The following is a 22,769-nucleotide window of genomic DNA, read 5'->3' on the forward strand; positions in this document are numbered from 1 at the left end:
CCTTTGTTTCCATTAATATTTTTAAGTGCAGTGACTCTTCTGAAACCATTTTGACCAGTTGAAAACGAGGATTTGTAAAATGTGCCTTCTTCAGTGTTACTCCTGATTCTGTCGCTTGCTTTCAGAGAAAAATGTTTTCCATGGCACCCAAAGTATGGCATGGAGGAACTTCTGCTCTCTAGACGCAGGTTCAAGAGGAAAAGACGAGAGTTCTCTCAGTGAGCCATCACCGGAGTAAGAAGCCACACTTACATAGATAATGGAGAGAACTCCATTATAGTTTTTGGTGGAAACGTTGAGAACGATCTTCAGCTGTGAGACCAGCACTTGGAAGGCAGCAGCTGTTGTGAATCCGCCAACCAAAGGATCTGCCAAGTACCTCACTATGAATCCAATCTGTAAACCTCCAAATATCAACTAGGATAAGAAGGAAAGAGAAAGTTAACGTTTGCCTGAGAGAAGGACCAACTCTCTTGAACTATTAAGGAGTCAAACTTAACACCAGTTCAAACTGGTAGTCTGCAAATAACAAAAAAATACTTGTAGGAATGCTCCTCTACCCCCTCTAAAATTTAAAAACTCGTAATATGAACCTTGAAGTACTTCTAGATATGTAAGAAGAAAAGGCAAAATCATGTGGCTTATTTCTGTGCCTTTTAGATCCCATGGCTCTGCTCATCAGGACACTTTTTTCTCTTTTGTTGGCTCTGCACACTCCCCTTCCCTCATCCTCATTTAAATCACACATGTTACTCTGATTTTTTTTTTTTTTTCTGTTTCTGACTTTGACGATACTCAAGCCTTCATAAGTAGGGTCTTGCTGACTATTTCGGCATCTGACCTAAAACAATATAATTTAGAAAATAACTTTGGGGGTCCAATAAATTGCTTGGTTTCATGTTTAAATGAATCTTGAATTCCATGTGTTTTACACTCAGTTATTTCAAATAAAATCATGTAGATCCACATTGTACTTGTATTACCTGTATGATTCCAACCAAAAGAGTAAGGGTGCTCGCAATCAGTACTCTTGCTGTATCTCTGGCCACATAGTCTATCAAGGTGGTATTGAACGCGGTGCCATTACTGCTGGATACGCGGAAGTGCTCATCGGGGGCCATGCTCAGCACAACAGATCCCACCATTAAACTGACCACTGGGAACGGTCCTGGGGGGAGCAAAGCCTCTATCAATTAATAATTATTCATCACAAATGTTTAGGTCCCATATGTCTACATAGGATTAGAAAGATGTGTGGAATTATTAGGTGTGATTGGGAGAATATCATTTGTTCACAAAGGAAGCTGCAAAGCAGATGTCTCAAGGCATTCATGACCCAGAGAGACATGTAGGTAGGCAATTATAATACAGTACTCAGGATGCTTTGTGAATCCACAGGAAGGTTGTCTAGCCTGTCTTTGCATGTTCTTCATGCATATTGGGGCAACAGTGGGGGGAGTTCCCAGGAAAGGTTTCCTGACAGAGGTGGCCAAGAAACTGAATCCTTATTTGTTCTATCTTATTTATTCCAAAAAGCTCATTTCCTAGAGCATCCAATGCCCCGATCTCTCTGGTGCTGAGGACCTTGATCAATATCACAAGGTCCGGTTTGGGATAAAGAAAAAACAAAAAGAGTATGTAGTTTTTCTTTTTCTCTTTTCAAGACTAATTATTTTTTCATGTCATATGGCAGTCTACAAGATTCTGTGGTTTTAAAAGTATTCCTATTCTCCCAATCACTCCTGATATTTTTATCCATGATGGCGATCCTGTCCTTTGGTCATGGAAGGTGTTAACAGTTGGGAGGGCTCAGTACTGACATCCAGTAACCTGGAGTATTTAAATGTATAGAGTACCAAAGAGAAAAAAAATCAGCTCCTGCGTTGCACATGTTGTCAAGGATTTGACACTGATTGTCTCTCCCAGGTGAGGAAAGAATTTCAATCAACAGCCTCTTCCTGATCTCCTTCCATAGGCAAGGCAATATGCTAGATACTGGGGATAATACGGCTAAGGATGAGGATATGGGCTGGAGATGCTTGTATTTGTCTCAAGAGGATTGTCCAGGTAACATGTCTAGCCAGCAGATGGATGTAGGCGCAAAATTATCTCAAGTATAAATGTCAAAGTCACAAAATAGCATTAAAACATTCACTTACTAGAACATTCCAGCACAAGAGAATTCAGATTTTAGGAACAGCAGAAAATAAGCCTATTTTGAGCCATACCAAGAAGGAAAGCCAAGCTTAGTTTCTAAATAGTTTTGGCACAATTTTGCCAGTGTTCCAATATTAGTGACTTAAAAATGAGTACAGTTTTTTAATGAAATGATGAATATGTATTCGATGAATATAATTTAGTAAATGATAAGTTAGTCTCGTAAAACAGTAGGTTTAAAGACCTCTTGAACATCTTTTTCTCTTGTCATTTTGTATTTTGGAAGAGAACGCTTTCTAAATATGGAGTCAAAATTATTACACTTCTTAAAAGGAAAATATACTAGAATTTGAAGGTAGGCTGTACTTTTGACAATCTTTCAATTTTCTCCTCTTTTATAAAAAAAAAAAAAAGAGTTAAGTATAAACCTAATACTAAAGAGATGGTATTTTGAAAGCTAAGAAGAACCATTGCATCACTGAATTGGATAAGCCCGCAAAACACTGGAGGCCTATTTTCCTGGAAAACATTAACAAAGATACGGAAGCATAATACACATACTATAGCCAAAACACGTTAAACGTGAATAAATACAATTGCAATATATGCTTATAATTACCAACTGAGATGTGCCTTGACGTTCCAAAGATAAAATAGGTCAGGATAGGGAAAAAAGCAGAGTAGAGACCATATCCGACAGGGACTGCTGCTAGCAGAGCGTACGCCATGCCTGCAAGTACATCCAAAATGATTACATTCACAAACAAAAGTTAGGGTGTTCTTTCCACTGTGCAAAGAAAGGCCTTTTCCTAGACACCCCCGTTGGCATCTTGCCCTGCGAGGTCTTCCTTATTTTGCGCACAGCCTGGGGCTACGCTAGAATGCAGAACGTGATCTGGATCAGCGGAGAAAATGATTCATCCTCATGCACCACCTGCTGAAATGAATTGATAGACTCGATCAGTAATCCAATCATCCACCCATTAGACGAGTGGAAAAAGAGAGTCAAGTCAGTTGGTTAAAAACTCCATCAACTCAGCCCAAAGGCTCAGAGCAGCTGGGCACACAGACGTTTCGTGTGAATGCCGTGATTTGGTGTGTCTGGAGGGACAGAGTTATTGTGCTGTAATACCCGCTTCCTTGTTGGGGAACAGAAGCTAGATCCAAACAAAGGAAGCTATGACAACTGTACACAGCAGCAGGTAAGACAACTCTACTAGGCTTTCCTCCAGCTCAGCTCCTTCGCTGGGTCTCTATCCCCAACAGCATCTGGGGCCGCACCCCACAGTGTGCAGAAATCTCAACTTTTCCACATACGTGGGAGTTGGAAGACCGCAATGATGCCTTCTTTTCCTTCGTGAAATACTTCTTAGGGAGTCAGCACATCTCACTCCCTATGGCTTCCTCACATTTCACTCACAGTGAAAGCAAAATCACGCCCTTTGACCACTGGGTTCTCAACAAAGGATTACATTGATAGCAGTTTTAAAAAGGGCAGAAAACAACCAAAATATGCTGGCTCACAAGTGCTCTGCATTATTTGTTGAATGAATGTCTCAGAATGGAAAAGTGGTTAACTGAATCATACTTTACGTACTATGATTCTATAAAGTGAAATTGATGTGATGTATAAGAATACATCTGCTAACATGGAGATAGGTAAAGAACAAAGGAAAAAATAGAGAAAAGCAGGATTCAAAATCATGGTAAGTGGGCCCCTGGGTGGCTCAGTTGTTAAGCATCTGCCTTTGGCTCAGGTCATGGTTACAGGGTGCTGGGATCAGGCCCCATGTGGGGCTCCCTGCTCAGCGGGGAGTCTGCTTCTCCCTCTCCCTCTGCCTGTCCCCACCTCCACTTTGTGCTCTCCTTTCTCTCTTTCAAATAAATCAATCTCAAAAAAAAAAAATTTGTGGTAAGTATGCATGCTCTCACTTTTATAAAAGTAAACATGGATGTTGTGTGCACAAAAAATCTCGAAAGATTGTCAATATTATGCTAAGTCATTTCCATATACAAAAAGACTATGTAATTAATAAACACCCATGTATTCACTGTCCAGCTTAAGAAATAAATTGCCAGTGAAGTTGCAACTCTGCGTACTTTTCCTCAATCACATCGTTCTTCCTCCCTCCACCCCCAGAAGACAAAGTGCTTACAATTCTGACAGTTTATTCTTTTTCATAGATATGGCTGCTTTTCCTTACTTGTTATAGATATGCCTGGGTGGCTCAGTGGGTTAAGCGTCTGCCTTTGGCTCGGGTCATGATCCCGTGGTTCTAGGATGGAGCCCCGATCTGGATTCCTGCTCAGCGGGGTGTCTGCTTCTCCCCCTCCCTCTGCTTGTGCTCACTCTCTCTCTTTCTCTCTCTAACAAATAAGAAAATAAAATCCGTTTTAAAAAAGGATGTGCATTTATGTGATTTATGTGTCTAGTAGGATATTTACTAAAATATTGATGGGTTGTCTATGCGGTGGGATCAAGGGAGACTTCTAGTTTGTGGAGGAGGTACCTTTCAGATTCCTTATGTGTATTCTCTGGTTTCCTACAATAAGCATTTGGGCTATTCATTTGACAATTTATTGATTATGTACCTACCATGTGCCCAAACTGTTCTAGGTTTGAGAGGCTATGGGAGTGCATAAAAGAAAGTGTCTACCCTTAGAAAATCTGCATTCTAGAATAATCTGTATTACTGATGCAATCGTTTTAAGACATAACTTACAACATAAGACATAACTTACAACAAGAAATAGCAATCACTTGTCCCAAGAACATGGAATGGAAAGGTGACTCCCGAAAGGGAAGACGAACAAAGGAGGAGTGGGAAATAAAAACAACCTATTTTCTATGTACTTTTCCCAAGTCCTTCTCAAACTTCACTTCCCCGAACTGGGCTCTGCAGTTTTTACCGTCCTGAGAAAATGTCTGTTTCCATACAGTGTCCTACTTAGGGACAACTGCTACTCAAATAGACTGTAATCATCTCTATTTATAAAGGACTTTGGTGCAATGATTTTGAAACTACGCAGTTTGTAAGGAAATCTAAGCCATTGATTTAAGCCACAGAACCTCTGTGCTGATACTCTTCCCATCTAGGATGGTGGCATATACTGACAAAGGCGGGGCTAACAACCTTTTGCAAGCATCTAGAAGGTGGAATTAGACACTGGAGAGCTGTCTCCCCACAGTTGGGAATGAAGATAGCCCTAGAAGGCCTGCATTGATCTTTTGCTGCCTGGTAGTAACTTTTTTTTACATAGCCAAAGTCTGAAAGATCCCATTATCCTTAGCAACAATGGCTTCTTGGTATCTTGAGCCTGCCCTCGCTGACGAGTTGTTCCTCAGCAGTCCAGCTGGCCAGAGGGGGGTCATGGATCTTGCCACCACTAGAGATAATGGCATCACCCCCTGAAATCTCAATTTGGAGCTCCCTCTCTCAAGCCATAGCCTCCTACCCTTTCAGCCTACCTACTCCAGACTCCTTGTTGCAACATTTCTTTTTTTCTCATGGGGCTTCTAAAGGATTAACTGATTCACTTTGTCCCTATCCTTCACAGCCCCAGGACTGCCTGGTGGTCCAACTCCATGTCCTTGCTCTGAAAAAGACTGAGATCTCCCGTATTTTCCTCAAACTGCCCCCTGCTTTTGCATGTAGACTCAGTTCAGAGATGAATCTTAGACTTTACCTAAGACAAAGAATCCGTCAGAGATGTTCCTAATTTGCTTTTCACCATAATTTCAAATGCTTCTATATTTGCACCATTTGTCCTTTCTTTAAAAATGGAGGAGATATCCCTCCTGTCTTTAAGAAGCAACCCACCTACTTCTGTCCTTGAACCCCAGCTGCAGTCTCCCCTTCTCACCACTTTCAGTTTCTCCTCCACCCTGGGGGGCCATAGATATCTTTCTCTCTACAAGGACATTCCCACCAGTTCCCAGATATATCCTAGTATCTCTTCTATTAAAAGAAACCTAAATCCTCCCTCATACTACCTCGATCCCTTACCTCTCTCTGGTTACAGCCATTTTTCTATTCTGCTTCATAGCAAACCTTTTCCTTCTTCTCTCTCTCTCTCTCTCTCTCTTTTTTTTTTTTTTTTAAGATTTATGTATTTATTTGAGAGAGAGAGAGAGAACGTGTGTGGATGGGAGCAGGGGAGAGAGAATCTCAAGCTGACTCCCGCACTGAGCGTGGAACCTGATGTGGGGCTCAATCTCACCATCCTGAGATCACGATCTGAGCCTAAACCAAGAGTTAGACACTTAACTAGGTGCCTCACACAGCAAACCTTCTTAAAGGCATTGTCGATGTTCCATCTTCAAACTCTTCCCTGAAGAATACGACACGCCCCTCAGTCCTTTTAAAAACAGCCTCCTCTCTTGGCTTCTGACCCTTCATGCCTCCAACTGCTCCTTCTCTCCAGCCCCCTGAGCCTTCTCATGGGTCTCCGTGGCCCTCCTCTTATCTTCCAGACCTCTGAATGGTCCTGCCATCTCTTCCATCTGCCCTACCTCCAGGAGTAGTCTCAGGCATTCCCACTCCCTTAAAGACCAGTTCGACACAGATGCATTCCTGATTTTTCTGCCTAGCCCAGACCTCTCCTCTGCCCTTCACACTTGCAATAGCTCCAAGTCTACATTGGGCATTTCCGCTTGGAGGTCTCCTGTACATCTCAGACTTAGCATGTCCAAAAGGAAACTCTTCACTTTCCATCCCAAACCTGATCCTCAGCCATTTTCATAAGTGATGTAACCATGTATGAGGTTGTTCAAGCCAACGACTTTGGAGCCATCTGGGACTTTTCTTCTACATGCTAAATCCATCAGTAGACACCAGTGATTGCTCCAAAGCACGTTTGAGATCTCTGCAGATCTCTCCGTCTCCTGCCTGAGCTGGTTTACGCTGACACATCTGTCCTCCGGGGTTGGGAGTGGGGTGAGGCAAGGCAGGTCCCCGAGGCACAATATTCAAGGAAGCCTCCGGAGAGCAAGTGCCTCCCTGCCTCCTCGTAACCCAGCCCCACCCAACCTTATCTAACTCTGTTCCCTCTCCCCCAACACACTGCCCCTGCCCACAAGAGAATTCTTCCTGCAGCTCCCTGGAAAACACTGAATTCCTTTTTGCCTTGGGCCTTTGCCTGGTTAACACTTTCCCTTCTGCTCCTTCCGAGGCCTCCTGATCCTCTGGATCTCTGACTAAATTTCATTCCCTGAGTAAGGCCTTCCTTGACCATTCGATCTCAAATACATACTCCCTCCTCCAAGTCATCCCTAAAACAGAGCATTTAATCCAACGCAATGGACTAACTCTATTACAATCTATAATTATTTGTCCATTTTAATCTCTTTATATAATTAATAATTAATGCCCACCATTTGAAAAGAACTCAGTACCTGTGCTGAGGTCAGTACCTGTGCTTGTCAATAAGTCACTGAATCTTCAGGACTGAACACCCGGCATACAGGACTGGTTTATAAATACTATTAAGTGAATGAAAGATGAATGAATGCCTCAATGAACCAGGTTAGCCTCCCAGAAATTTACATTACAAAGATAACTTTATAGAGATAGAAAAAGGCTTTATGGACTTCTCATCTATCGAAAAGGAGTTAACAATTATTTTTGTGAGGATTAAATGACATAATCGGCCAAAGCCCTTAGAATAGTGTCTGGTACTTCATAAACAAAATTAAAAATAGGATTAATTCTTATAAGATACTTTATGAAAAGTTGGGAGCTAGAATATCATTTTTTTTTACATATAAAGATGATTCATCATCAGAAAGGCAATTCAGTCCTCTTCACTAAGTGTTTATGAGGCCAGCTACTTACTACTTTGTACCGGTCTCCATGCCAGGTACCCACAAACATTAATTCGATGGTTCCTGTCCCCTAGGAGTCACACAGTGTTGCTATGTCATAGCTTGTAGAGTCCTCTGTGGGCACGTGGCGTCATCGAACTAATGTACTGCCCAGTCCTACCTCCTCTCCCACCCACCTTTGTGACTGAAACCATGGTGGGTCAGCCTGGGGCTCCACATGGGGGCAACAGAATTACCCTCCTTTGTGGAACTCTCCCAGGCTTGCTCTGAGTAATCTTAAGAGCTCAATGGGCAAACGTTGACATTGCTCAATGACTGTTATCTAACTTCTGAAATAGTCCATTTTCAAGCCATCCTTCCACCCACATCCCCACCTGGCTCTATCTCCCATCAAGAGGCCCTCTCAGACTTAACCTTCACAAAAACTCCATCTGACAACTCAGCCTCCGGGAAGCCATTCCCAGTCCCCTAAGGCAGGGTTGTAAGCCTCGATGCTCCCCTCCGAGGCCTTGTTACCCCTATCACAGCCCTTGTGGAATTGTTATTATCCACTTTCCCATGGACCATGAGCTCCTTTAGAGTAGGTGGTCCAGCTCATTCACATTAGCACACCTAGTGCCTGGAGCTACTAGATGCCCCATCAAATTATCATAAGTAAATGATACTTCTGTTTTCATGGTCCAGGGGCTTTGTAGAGTTGTAGGGGGTGGGGGAGGGGTAGGAGAAGCAAGACAATGGGGGTGGGGGATGGAGGAGAATGCCCATACTGCAATTCACCAACTATGCAACAGGTTTCTAAGATGCTCATGAAAATATAACATAAAGCCTATTTAAAGCAAAACAAAGCAAAGCAAAACACCTCTGTTAAGACATTTTGCCAGAGATTTTTAAAAAGGGGATATATTAAAAAAAGGAAGGAGAACAGAAAATAATGCATATGGACAATACTCCAGACTAAAACACTTCCTTCACTTTCCCTTAAACGACCTTCAAATTGCCGGTCAAGACCCATGTGTGGGATGCAAAATACTGTAATGGACTGCAATGAGCACTTGTAAAATGTAAGCAGAATAGAAGAGGACAGAATAGAAACAGAGTAGAAACATATAGATAGAGACATATCATTTGTAGTGAGGGGTAATATTATCTCAAGAAACTTGAGATATGCATGCGCATGTCATGATATGATATTTCTTCCTGTGAGTTGTGGTTCACAGAAGTTGGGGACCCACAGCTCAGATGCTAGGGCTTTAGCTGAAGCCCTGCAGCTTGAGCAGCAGCAGGGTTTCCCGGCCGGAGAACTCTAAGGAAGAGGGAAAAAGAGGCAAATCTGTCCACTAAGGGGCTCTAGAGGAAAGGTGAAGATCTCAAAGGGTAAGCAAACACTTGGTACAGACTCCTGGGACTCAGAAGGAAGTTACAAACTGCTGCTGGAGATTGTTACTCTCAGTCACTTGGAAGCCAAGTCCACCAACCACCTTACCTTGCAGCGTGCCCACTAGCCCAGTACTAACTCCCGAAATGATGTCACTAAGCAGCCATTCCTTGATTCGGTATTTGGGGAGCCAGTCCAGGACGGGCAGAAGCGTCTTCAGCACACCAAGTCCCCTCTTTCTTGAACAACTGTTGAAAGGCAATTAGACTTTTTTCAATACCATCTCGGTCATGACCAATTGCAAAGCACAAAGTTTTGAGCAGGACTCTGCTGCTCTTTACAACCACTTAGAAAAAGAATGAGAAGCGTGTGTCAAATCCTAATGCTCCAGTGCTGACCATACTTTTGCCAAGAACTCTATCTATGCTTTTAAATGCGCTGTACTAGAAAACACAGGATTAAGTGTTCCCTCCCCTCTCCCACCTTTGTAATCCTCTGAGAAAATATCCCTACACAAGGACCCATTTTCTAGACCAGCCACAGAACGATCAATGTGGAGTCTCCAACCGGAGATTAATTTTCAGACTTCTAGCCCAGGCGCCTTCTTCTACTACTTCGTTCTCTTTAAAGAAAAAATAAACATGCTTTCTTTATTTTGGCAATACAAGCTTGGAGCCAGTTTATGCAAAAATCTTAACAAGATAAATGTACACTTTGTTGTACCTTGTTGCTTAGTATTTTTTAAATTCAGCACCCTATAGTTAAAAGAAAAAAAATATGTTAAGGGTGGGTGGACATTATCTGACTTCCCATTTAACTGAACTTTTAAAATTGTATTTATGAGACAACTGGAAATTTTAACGTTTTTCACATTAAGGATTATTTTTTTAGGTGTGATAAGGAGATCGTGGTTATTTTTTTAAGAGTCCTTAGAAATATATACTGAAATGCACACAGACAAAAAGATACACTATATAGGATTTGCTTCAAAAAAAAGATCGTGGAATGGAGGCAAGTGGGTGGAGACAGAGCTTGTCTGTTGAAGCTGGATGGTAGGTAAAAACATGGAGGGGCTTCATTAGTCCAGTATGTCTGCTTTTGTATATACTTAAGTTCTGTAATAAAAGATTCTTAAAAAGAAAGAAAATTCTGGCAGCAGTTGACAATTCTCTAGTTCTTTTTGTGGTATCTAATTACAGCCGGCAGTTTGGGTTTAGGGAGTGATGGCAGGTCTCCCTGGGGGTCCCACTGTTTGACAGGGGAGAACTTTGGAGTACGCTCTCCTGGGTTCCAGCCTTCATTCCGGATCTCCGAATGGCGTCCTGCCTAGATGAACTTGGGGCTTTCAAGGACTTCTGGTCAGGTGATGGGTTTACCCATCATTTCTTTTGAATCGGGCCCCTATTTCTCCACTCTCCTCAGCCAGACCTTCACGAGAAGGCCGCAGGGATCTCCTGTACCCCAACGCGCACTCCAGATGTCCCGAAGAGAGGAAAAAAAGAGAGATGGGGCACCCGGAACACACTGTCCCCAAAGATGAGTTTCCGGAACTGGACTCAATTCTGGCCGAGAATGATGGAGCCACCGTGCGACCAGGAAGGACAGCAGTGCGGATGGTTGAAACCCGGGCGACCCGGCAGGGTGGCGCGCCATCCCACGCCGGGTCCGCGCGCCCACACGCCAGGCCCCACTACTGTTGCCCAGGCCCAGCCCGCCGCGGCCGCTACCTGCAGCCCTTGGCCAGGCTCTCCCGCAGCGTCTTGCGCTCCTGCAGGCGCCGCTCGTACTGCTGCTGGAAGGCGAGCTCGCTGTAGACCGGCCGCGACACCACGTAGCTGCAGCTGTACTCCGGGAGCGGTGGCGGCTCCAACCTGCTGCCGGGCGCCTCCATGACCTGCGGGGAGGAGGAGGAGGAGATGGAGCGGGGAAGGAGGGAGAGGATGGGGCGGAAGAGGCGACCGCCGTTAGCGGTCGCTTGGCCCCACCTGTTGCAGCCGCTCCCGGAGCGCCGGGTCTGCGCGCAGCCGTCCTGGCCGCTCCAGGCCGCCGCCCCCGGGCGCGCCCCACCAGGCTGCGCCGGGGCACGTGAGGACCTTCGGGTCCCGTAGCTTGCACCTGCTGCCCGGGGCTCCCGGACTCTGAAGAGGCTGAGGCCCTCCTCGGGGTCTTCCGGAGCTCGACCCAATCCCCACCCGTGGGCAGCCAGGGCGCTGTCCGCGTCCTGAAATCTCCCCAAATCCCGGCTGGAGCCCGAGCGCTTGCGGGGACGGACAGGGACACTGTGAGCGCTCCTCTCGCGTCGCACCCGACCAGGGCACAGCCCCAGGCGCGCACAAGGAGAGAAGCACCGGACCCCCGGCCGGGCGTGGAAACTAAGCCACGTTCCCCGGGTCTCGAGGCTACGTGCTGCAGACGGATTCCAGCAGCGGGTCGCAGTTCTCCCGAGGGCAGAACTTTGGGCAGGTGGAGCAGACCTCTTGCCCGGGCCTGTTTTGCGAGCCTCCTTCTCGCTCTCAGCGGCTCAGAAAGAAGGCTGTGCTGCCCCCTGCCCGCCCGCTCCGTGTCCCCGCACTAGTCCCATCCGCGGCTAGCGATGCCTCCCGAGAGTTAAGCCAGAGCCGGGTGGGGTAAGCGGCATCCTCAGCGGCCAGCTCACCTGTGTCGGCTGGTGGCCCGCCCGGAATGCCCCCGGGACCGCCGTTCCGCTTCCTTTATAGCGCTCGCGGAAGGCAGTGAGACGTTTTATTTATGGAACAACAGAGACACCTGAGTCGAAGAGAGGGACGCAGAGGCAGCCGTCGTTCCCCACCTATTCTTTCCCTTTGCCGAACCAGGAAGGCCGAGAATCTCACTGGTTGTCACGGGGAGGGCCCACGGGATCCTCACTCACGTCCCGATTGCTAACGCGGGATGCGAAGTCGGGGGTGGGAGAGGGAAACTTGTTGCAGGAGAGCAGAGCCCCGCCCTGTGTGGAAAACACGACCGCAGGGAGCGCTGACCTTGGCTCCTAGGTTGTGTGAATCGAGCAGCTCGGGTCAGGCTCTCATACTGCTCGGGCTGGGGCGGGGGTGGGGGGCGGGAGAGGGGGAGGAAAGGAGCAGTGGCCAGTCCCTGTATTTCTAGAGACGGTTTCTTCACAAGCACTCAGTGGGTGGTGGTTATAGAGAATTCATAATTTATTCATACATTTTAGATACATTGTTATGCACTTTTCTCTGTGTGTGTGCCTGTGTGTGTTGTATTTCACAATCAAAACCAAGTGTCCAGGGTACTGGCTTTCTTACCCTTCTGCCTCTTTGGTTCTTTCTATCTATCTTCTCAGACATCCAGGCAATTAAGGAAGGAATCAGCGGGACTGCACAGGAAGGGAGACTAGAAAGAAGTGACAGGGAGTCAGATGTGTCCTAGCTCAGCAGGGTTCTGTCTTCTGCTGGGATGAATGTCACTGACTAATAATGCAGGTGAAAATGAAGGACGGGAGAGTTTGGTAAACAGGAAGATTCTTTCCTGATTGTCAGTTTCTGAAGTAAATACAGAACCGACTTGCAAAAAGACTGTGGACCTTCTGGACACCAGCCTGCAGTTGCTTAGCTGGAAAATACAGACCATGACAATTCTATAAGCTCCAGGAAACAGAACTCCTCTGGGGAGAACCCCAGTGCAAATTCCCTGTACTTGTATTCCACATGGTGAGAGTGTGTGCATTTCCCTGACAAATGAATGAGTCAGCAGCTTTCCACAGATGTTCAAAAACTTACTTGATTCTTAAATAAGGTTAAGGAGTGCCTGGCTGACTCAGTCAAAAGAGCATGCGACTCTTACTTAATCTTGGGGTCCTGAGTTCAAGCCCCGTGTTGGGTATAGAGATAACTTAAAATAAATAAAATAAAAATAAATAAAATAAAGAACCATTGAAGAAGGGACCCCAAAATAAAAATCCAGGTCATGAACTTGAGAATTCTTATCCACTCACAGGGGAACTTTAGCTCGTACAGTTGACTCTTGAACAACACAGCTTTGAACCTCACAGGACCTCCTATAGGTGTAATTTTTCTCATAAGTACACTACAGTACTATAAATGTGTTTTCTCTTCCTTGTGATTTTCCTAACATTTTTTCTCTACCTTAATTTATTATAAGATACGGTGTATAATATATAAGTCATATAAAACATGAGTCAATCAACTGTTACGGGTAAGGTTTCCACTCAAGAGTAGGCTTTTAGTAGTTAAGTTTGAGCGAAGTCAAAAGTTATCAGGGGATTTTCAACTCCACAGGTTTTGGAATCCCTAGCACTCATGTTGTTCAAAGGTCAGCTGTGGTTCTTTACTAAGAACCAGTGGTTCTTAACTGAGGGCTATTTTGCCCCTCTGGGGGGCATTTGGCGATGTCTAGAGACATTTTTGTTGTTATGCCTGGGGGTATGTTAATGAGATCTACTGGAAGGAGGCCAGGGATGCTATTAAACATCCTATGATGGGGTCAAAGTTCCTCTAAGATTCTGTATGTTACTTAAAATGTACATCTATTACTAAATTGCTATATGTACTACACATGTGCATCTCTCTCCATATATATATGTATACATATACATGCAGACTTTTTCTATAAGCAACACATTGTTGGATGTGTAACTCAACTACTCTGAAATGGAGGTAAATATTTGTCTTAAAGTAGATTGTGAATGTTTCCATTCTCTACACTCTCACACACAGCTTCAAGCTCCAGTTGAAACACTATCTTCTCCATGAACATTCCTTGATGTTCCTAATCAGAATTAATCCAATTTTTTTTTCTGAATTCTTTTGACCCCTTAACTGATTCTCTCAAGATGCCCTTTGTTATCTACTTTAATATCCTAATTCTGTTTTCATACGAGTCTTATCTCCCTCACCAGACCAAAACTTTTTTTTTGGAGACCAAAAGTTTTTGAAGGCACGTACTATGCCTCCCTCAACCATCATTACTATATTCTGTAATGTCTTCTAGACAGATATACTTATAAACCAAACATATTTCTTTAAAAAACTAAAACTTAAATTACATATTGGTCTACAACTTTTTTCCTTAAATTTTAAATTTAAATTAAATTTTAAATTTTAAGTTAGTCTACAACTAATTTCTTTAAATTAAGTCTATGTCATTGATCTTCCAGGTGAGTACATACGGATTTTTCCTAACTTTTGCCAATGACTGCTTAGGATTTCATATCATCAATTCATACAATTGGTTCCACAGTCATTCACCTAAATGACTCACAGTTAGTTCTTAGTTGAATTAATGTGGAAAGGCTCTGCACAAACACAGATATAAACCCACATCCCATTCTAGAATTTCTGCTCCCTGTTACTCGTTGTTTTGAACACTTCTAACCTGGGCCAGTCAGCTCTGCAGACCACTTGTATCAGAACTTAATGGGACTTTGGTGGTGGTGGTAGAGATCAAAGGAATAAGGAGTGGGGTAGAGGTGTCGGAAGGACAGAGGAGAAAATAAATTATCAACTTGCACTAGAAGGCAAGGGGGTAACTTCCTTTGGCGAGTAGAATTATTCTTTGAACTGCATCTTTCTACATAAGAATTTGGTTTAATAATTGTACCATAGTAAGTGCTGCATGTACCTGGTTAAAGATCTGTTTTCTTCTGTTAAATGCCCTTCCTTCCTTCTTCCCTTCCTCCCTCCCTCCCTTCCGTCAGTCAGTCCTTCCTTCCTTAACAAACCCTTGTGTTGAGAGCTTTCAAGAGATTACAGCAAGGGACCTGTTCTGCTACCAGTAAAACCCTGAAACCGAACCAGGTTGTCTACAAAGGGATGGATTTATTTATCCATGGAGGGAGGGGAGAGGCAGAGGGAGACTCTTCAAGGACACCTTCCACTGAGAGTCGAGTTAGGGGTACGGGATTCTTGATCCCAGGACCCCAAGATCATGACCTGAGCCGAAATCAAGAACCCATGGCCAACAAATTGAACCACCCAGGCACCCTTTAAATGCCTTTTATAAGAAAAAAAGAAATGATGCGTGGACAGAATGGCATCTCTCTTACAGGTTTCAATGAATGTAGAGAACTGCTTTTCTCATAGTCTGAATCTGGCTCTCTTTTAAAAACAGAGGAAGAGTAGGGTGTGCTAACAGCTTGTTCTCCCTGGTCAATTTATTTGTTACATTAAACACCTCAAATTACTCAGTTAGGCTTTACAAATCAAGCTTCACCTGGTTCACGTAGAGGTGGGTGGTTCTTATTTATCAGAATTTAATCCTTTCTAGGTCTTCTTTCCAAAGAGATACTGTGTCACTTCAAAGTAAGTATCAGACAATGTTACTGTTACTTTCCAGCACTTATTTAGCCATTAGTGCTGATTTAAAATGCATTTCTTATTACCATTTAGGTATTTGGAGTGTAAGACAAACCTCACTTTTCGATCTACACACTAGTTGGTTCATTCATTCATTCATTCATTCAAGGATTGATTAAGAACGGGTTCGGGCCGGCCATGGTTATAATGATGAACAAAAGCTGCATGGACACTGGTCTCCTATCTGTGGGTGTAGCAGACGTTCATCAAATGGTCACAAAATATATACACTATTTCAATGATTCTAAAATGCACAGTTTTCACCATTTATCAGGACTCATCCTATAATTGAAGGTATCCTAGAATTTAATTAGCAGCATTTTCAAATTTTTTTTTTTTTGGCAAGTTTTCACTCTTTTCTGGTCTAGAGGGCAAATTTATGGTGTAAAGTTTTACTTTCTTTGTTTCAAACCACTTAAAATTTCTCCAATCAGAACTACAAACTAAGGGAAATATGCAAATAATCCCCCAAATCTGTTTTGATGATGATTTTGATGATTCAAAAGCAACCTAGACTTTGATGTTTATCATCTTCTACCTTTGAATTGTAAAGTGTGTAGCTTGCTTATTTATTTATTTATTTATTTATTTATCTGTAGAACTGAATTGAGTCCCTTCTGTTTGGAGGCAGTGTTTGGAACTCACTGTTGTCCCACCTTTCAAACAGAAACACTGTTCACATCTCAGGCTGGTGCGGGGGATCAGTAGAAACTTTGAATAATCAGCTGCCTGGCGAAGTGGTCATTTTTTTGCTGGGAAAATCAACTCTAAGCCTGAGCATTTATTTTCATTTTCCTAGTTGACCTTCTCAAGACAACAGATGCTAAATTTCTGCCATATGCATACACAGGAAGAATTTTGACTTTTTCTCACCTTTTCCAATCTCTCCACTGAACAACTGGGCTGCTTTTCAGTAACCATACAATTTCGTATTCAATAGTTCTGTTTGTTTCCCGTATGTTACTTTTTTCCCCTCTCCAGATACAAGATGTGCTGCTTGAAGACAGAAATAATATCATGTATGTCTTTTATGGTATTAAAGAATAAGGGGCGCCTGGGTGGCTCAGTGGGTTAAAACCTCTGCCTTCAGCTCAGGTCATGATCCCAGGGTCCTGGGATCGAGCCCCCCATTGGGCTATATGCTTAGCAGGAAGCTTGCTTCCCTTCCTCCTCTCTGCCTGCCTCTCTGCCTACTTGTGATCTCTGTCTGTCAAATAAATAAATAAAATCTTTAAAAAAAAAAAATAAGACATGACTTTAAGTGGACCAGTTAAAAAAAAATATTAAAATAGAAAACAGTATTCACTTCCTATCTCATTACCCAGATAATCACCATTAAGCTTTTTTATTGTTTCCTGCCTGTCTTTTTTTTCCTATCTGTGAGATTATAATGTTAGTCTTCTTTTGCGTCTCTAGACAAGACCTTAGCAAATCATGATGATGTAATAGATACTGAAGAAATACTCATTAAATTATTGATTGGTGGATCTTTAAGGATGGAATCTTGAGACATTGTTAGGCAGGAATGAAACTAATTTAAAAAACTTAGAACCCATGCTTTTTAAAAAAAAATCCCTAAAAAAAGAATTTTTCTAAAACTGTGTGACCATGCATTCCAGTTAAAAACAATTTGCAAAAAATAAATACATAAATAAAAATTTTAATTTTAAATAATTTGCAGTGTCAACAAAAATGTATTTTTATATAATTTGATAATTCTCAGATAGTAGAGAAAGCACCAGATTCTTTAATATGAATCCAAACTTGACGTGTGGTCTGGAAATCTGTCTCTGGCTAGCAAGAAATTTTAAAATTATCCTTGCACACCTTATCCTGTGGTTTATCAATGGAGGGAGAAAAGGGAAACTTGAGGAATGTGCCTTGTCATGAGTTGGATGTTTAGGCATTCCATTCACGCATTCATCCATCCATTTATTTATGCATCCAGTGGATATTTATTGAACCCCTTACTTATGTCAGACTCCCTCTTAAATGTTGGGGATACAGCAGTGAGCAGGTTTGACAAAGTTCCTGCCCCCAAAGAATTTTATACTCCTGTGGGGGACAATGGCTACAAGCAAAGAAATAAATCAGATAATATTCTAGTTGTGATGAAATCTATGGGAGAAATAAACAGAACAATGTCACGTGGAATTGCTGATGGGGAAAAGGCACCGCAAGGAGAGTGGGAGGACGGCTTTCAATGGTGTCTATCACTGGAAGAGAGATCTGAAAGATGAGGAGACAGCCTTCCTGGAAAAGGGGACAGCAAATGCTAAAACCCTGAGTCAGCAAAGAGCAGGGTGTGCTTGAGAAAAGGAAGGTAGTATAGCTGAAATCCAGGAAAGTCAGATCTACAGATAGCATCCTGGGAGCCCTCCATACATATGTATGTAGCAATTACACCCAGGCATTTTGTGAGGGGGGCGGGGTAGACAGATAAAAAAGCCAGCACCAAGCCCTTGAGAGGTCATGAAGGAGAAGGAAAGACCTCTTTTTTTTCCTGCAAAATGCAGATGACCCTTGAATTTAGGTGGTGAGAAAAAAAAAATCTGAAATACCTTGAACTCTTGGGGGGATGGGGTAACTGGGTGACGGACATTAAAGAGGGCACATGATGTAATGAGTTCTGGGTGTTAAAAGCAAATGATGAATCACTAAACTACATCTCTGAAACTAATAATACATTATATGTTAATTAATTGAATTTAAATTAAAAAATACTTTGAACTTTTTGGAGAACTATTTCTGAGTAAAGTTTTGTTGGTAGCTATGTTTTTAAATGACATGTATAAAGGAAAAACATTGGTACTTAGAATTATTAAATTGTTTCTAATTATCCCATGTATGATTACTTTCTTTTTTGGAACTAATTTATAGTTCTGCAGAAGAGGTATAAATACTTTTTAAAACCATTTTTAAAATAAAGCAAAATAGCTGTCAGCCAGCCAAAAAACAAACAAACAAACAAAAAACAAGAATTGTTGTCTGGATGAGAGTCTGCTCAGTTCTAACACAAATTACCTTAACTACTGAAGAGAACTTACTCATCCAGACAACAATTCTAACTGCTTGTAGAAAACAACAGCATATTATCTGAGACAGTTTATTTTTCTTTTCTTTCTTTCTTGTTTTTTGTTTGTTTGTTTGTTTTTTGGCTGGCTGACAGCTATTTTGCTTTATTTTAAAAATGGTTTTAAAAAGTATTTATACCTCTTCTGCAGAACTATAAATTAGTAATGACACAATTAATCCTAGAACCTATGATTTCTTCATTTAAAAGCAAATCTTCAGTATCAAGAGAGATAGCATATCGTGCATAAAGGGAGAGATTGGTGTGAAGAGCAAGGAAGGAAGAAGCTGAGGCAGGTTGAAGAGAAAGAATCAAAGGATTGGAACTAGGAGGAAAGACGGGGATGGAAGTTCATGGCATTATTTCCACTGGATGTGCCATATTACCCAGTGTGGTATGCCTTGAAAGCTGACTTGAAAACTTAACTGCTTTTGAGCATAAGGACTACCTTGATGTGGATATTGCTATTCCCATTTTATAGGTGAGAAAGTACACACAGAAAGGTTAAGTAATTTGCCCAAATTTGCCCCCAAGTTGGCTGAACTGGAATATGAACCCAAGCAGCTTGACTCCAAAGCCCATTTTCTTTTCTTTTCTTCCTTCCTTCCTTCCTTCCTTTCTTTCTTTTTTTTTTTTTAAAGATTTTATTTATTTATTTGGCAGACAGAGATCACAAGTAGGCAGAGAGGCAGGCAGAGGGGTGCGGGGAAGCAGGTTCCCTGCTGAGCAGAAAGCCTGATGCCGGGACCCTGAGGGCTCCATCCCAGGACCCTGAAATCATGACCTGAGCCGAAGGCAGAGGCTTTAAACCAGGTGCCCCCAAAGCCCACCTTCTTAACTTCCACCTTCTTCATGTCTCCACAGCTTTGGCGATGGTCAGCTTTGGTGAGGTTGGTTCTCCTCACCACATCATGGAATTTCTAGTTCTATCTTCTTCCCCTATCCCAGGCTTCATTCATGGTCTCTATGCTAGGTTTCAGCTTTTAACTCCTCTCTTTTGATATAATATTTTAAACTATGATATCTGCAGACAATAGGATATACTATGGGATACCAACGAAGTTGATCGATAAATACAGACATGTAAGGGACCCCAAAATGTATCATAGATGAAAAAAAGGCAAGGTGCAAAAAGTGTGTAAAGCATGCTCCTAGTTGTATAAAGGAAAGGAATATTTGTCTCTGGCAATAATCAGAGTCCTAGCAAGAAAGAGATAAGATCCCGAGAGATAGTTAATAAGGGGGCTGTATATAAAAAGTGTGGGGAGGTCAAAGAAAATGAACAAGGCAATGGTGAAGCACCTCAGGGCTAGCTGAGGGGAGCTGTCAGCTGTCTACTGTCTGAGAAGACAGCTGGCAGCAATTCTAGCTTGAGGGAAAAGGAGGTGGGAGCTGTTACCACAACCCAGAGTGGTTGGACAGGGCTGCCCAGCAAGAACTATGGCCCCTCTCTTAAGAGAGGAATGGAAGCCCTGCTAATTCCAGGCCCAATAAGGAAGAAGCTGGGGGGATAAATGTACAGATTGCTTCCCTTCCTTACCTCTCATCTTTCACTGGTTGGATCTTCCCCACCCCTCTGTGTCTCCATTACCCAAATTCTACTGGAAGAGGCCAGAGAGCTAAGGTCATAAGTTCAGTCTTCGGGGCCCAGAGCAGAGTAGAGAAAAGTGGAAAAAGAATAGTGAGGGGGTTTGTCAAGATCTCTGCATATAAACAGAGTATTTCTAGAATGATCCATCAGAAACAAGGTTCTGATGGAAACAAGAGATCTTTTTAAAAATACATTTTATTTTTAGAATAGTTTTTGATTCACAGAAAAATTGAGGGGATAGTATGGAGTTCCCATGTACTCTACAGCCAGTTCTTCCTATTAGCAACTTGAATTTGTATGGTATACTTGCCACAACGAGAATACCAATATTGATACCTTATTGGTAACTAAAGTCAACAGTTTGTTCTGATTTCCTTTGTTTTCACCAAACATTAGTTTTCTGTTCCACATTACATTCAGTCTTCTGGTTTCCTTAGGCTCCTCTTGGCTGTGATAGTTTCTCAGTCTTGTCTTTTGATGACCTTGACAATTTTGAGGAGTACTGGCTATGTATTTTGTAGGGTACATCTGAGTTGACATTTATCTGATTTTTCTCATACTTAGATTGCTGTTACACTTTTGGGAGGGAAGAAAACCATACAGGCCAAGAGCCATTTTTATCATACCGTATCAAGGATACACAGTTTCGATACTTAGAATTCTTCTGTAACAGAGATTTGTATCAACCCCCTCCATTTATCCATTTATTCATTTAATTACTTATTTAATTCAGTATGGAATCATGACTCTTTTATTCTTTGTGTTAGAATCTAATACTACTTTATTTTGTTCATCAAATTATTCCAGGTTTGGCCTTGAAAGCTTTTTCATTTGGCTCCTGTGTCCTTTCCATATGTCCCCATCAATGTAGGGTGGCTTTGGTTTTGGTTTTTGGAGCACTTCCTTACTTTCTGACATTGCAGGATAATCCAGGCTTATTCCAGGCTTATCTTTTTTTTTTTTTTTTTTTTTTTTTTTTTTTTTTTTAAGTAATCTCTACACTCAGCTTGGGGCTTGAACTCAGAACCCCGAGATCAAAAGTCACATACTCTATTGACTGAGCAGGCCAGGAGCCCCTCCAGGCTGATCTTGCATAATTTCTGTATCAGTCCTTGAATCTGTCATTTCACTAAGGAAGGCCACCTGGTTTCTTTTATTGGGACACAGTATTAGAGACCAAGATGTGGGTAGTAGGTGCGCTCATTGCTTCTGGGATGGCATTGCTGATAGAGCAAAGAAATACATGTGTGTATTATGAAATAATATTAGGTGACATTTTATGTATTATGAAATATGTATATAAACATATCTATAGTACATACTTTATATGTAACCATCTGTATTTCTATTAAGCTTAACATAGGTTCATATAATGAAGAAACTTATTTTTGTTACACACTTATTTTGTACTGTTAGATGTTTTTAAAAATTTATATCCATTTGGTAGTTTGTTAATCATTTAAAAAGAACTATATTTGTTCTTTTATTTGTTCTAACATCTCTTCATGTTAGAAATGCCCTAGTGATAAGATAATAAGATAAATTGTGTTTGTGTTTTGTGTATGTGTGTGTGTATGTGTATGTATGTGTGTGGGTATATATATATATATATATATATATATATATATATATATATATGGAGAGAGAGAGAGAGAGGGAGTTGTATATTACTAGATGAAAAACCTACTAAAAACATATTAGGGCAACTGGGTGATTAAAAGAACTCATGTGAATTATTCTTTCATAAAGAATGGATCCCGGGGCGCCTGGGTGGCTCAGTGGGTTAAGCCGCTGCCTTCAGCTCAGGTCATGATCTCAGGGTCCTGGGATCGAGTCCCGCATTGGGCTCTGTGCTCAGCAGGGAGCCTGCTTCCTCCTCTCTCTCTCTCTGCCTGCTTCTCTGCCTACTTGTGATCTCTCTCTGTCGAATAAATAAATAAAATCTTTAAAAAAAAAAAAAAAGAATGGATCCCTCTATGAATTTGTATGTTACATGAGTACCTCAATATGGTCAAAATGGAATTATCTTCTTTCAACCCCATTTTTTAATCTGCTGCTTTTCCCATCTTTGTGAATATCATCCCATCCATTCAGTTGCCTAAGGCAGAAACTTAGGACACCTCCTGATTCAGTCTTCTTTGATGTTTTTGATGTCATTCTATGGTCACATCTACTTTTTAAATAACTCTCCAGTTCCTCTAGTTCTCTCCATCTCTACAACTACTTACTGCTGGGTTTAGGCCAGGATTACCCCGAAGGCAATATCCCCCTAATAGTTCTCCCCATTTCTCTTCTTATTCTACTCACAAGATATTCTTCAAACCAGCCAATAGTAGTTTTAGAAATGCCTATCTGGTCAGGTTTGTCCTTAGACTTAAAATTTCTCAAAATGGCTC

General features: G+C 42.2%; 1 protein-coding gene across 1 annotated transcript in view; it reads right to left on the bottom strand.

Annotated features, from left to right (window-relative positions):
* Positions 1 to 12,145, bottom strand: part of SLC26A4 (solute carrier family 26 member 4) — a 50,717-nt gene extending 38,572 nt beyond the window's left edge. The window contains exons 1-6 of the mRNA XM_059170805.1: positions 12,013 to 12,145; positions 11,084 to 11,250; positions 9,465 to 9,604; positions 2,777 to 2,887; positions 984 to 1,168; positions 253 to 417 (exon numbers count right to left, since the gene is read on the bottom strand). Of these exons, the coding sequence (XP_059026788.1) occupies positions 253 to 417; positions 984 to 1,168; positions 2,777 to 2,887; positions 9,465 to 9,604; positions 11,084 to 11,247 (765 nt within the window). The 5' untranslated portion in view covers positions 11,248 to 11,250; positions 12,013 to 12,145. The remainder of the gene's footprint in view (positions 1 to 252; positions 418 to 983; positions 1,169 to 2,776; positions 2,888 to 9,464; positions 9,605 to 11,083; positions 11,251 to 12,012) is intronic.
* Positions 12,146 to 22,769: the final 10,624 nt, after the last annotated feature.

This window comes from Mustela lutreola, chromosome 4 (assembly GCF_030435805.1).
Source record: "Mustela lutreola isolate mMusLut2 chromosome 4, mMusLut2.pri, whole genome shotgun sequence".
Taxonomy (NCBI): domain Eukaryota; kingdom Metazoa; phylum Chordata; class Mammalia; order Carnivora; family Mustelidae; genus Mustela; species Mustela lutreola.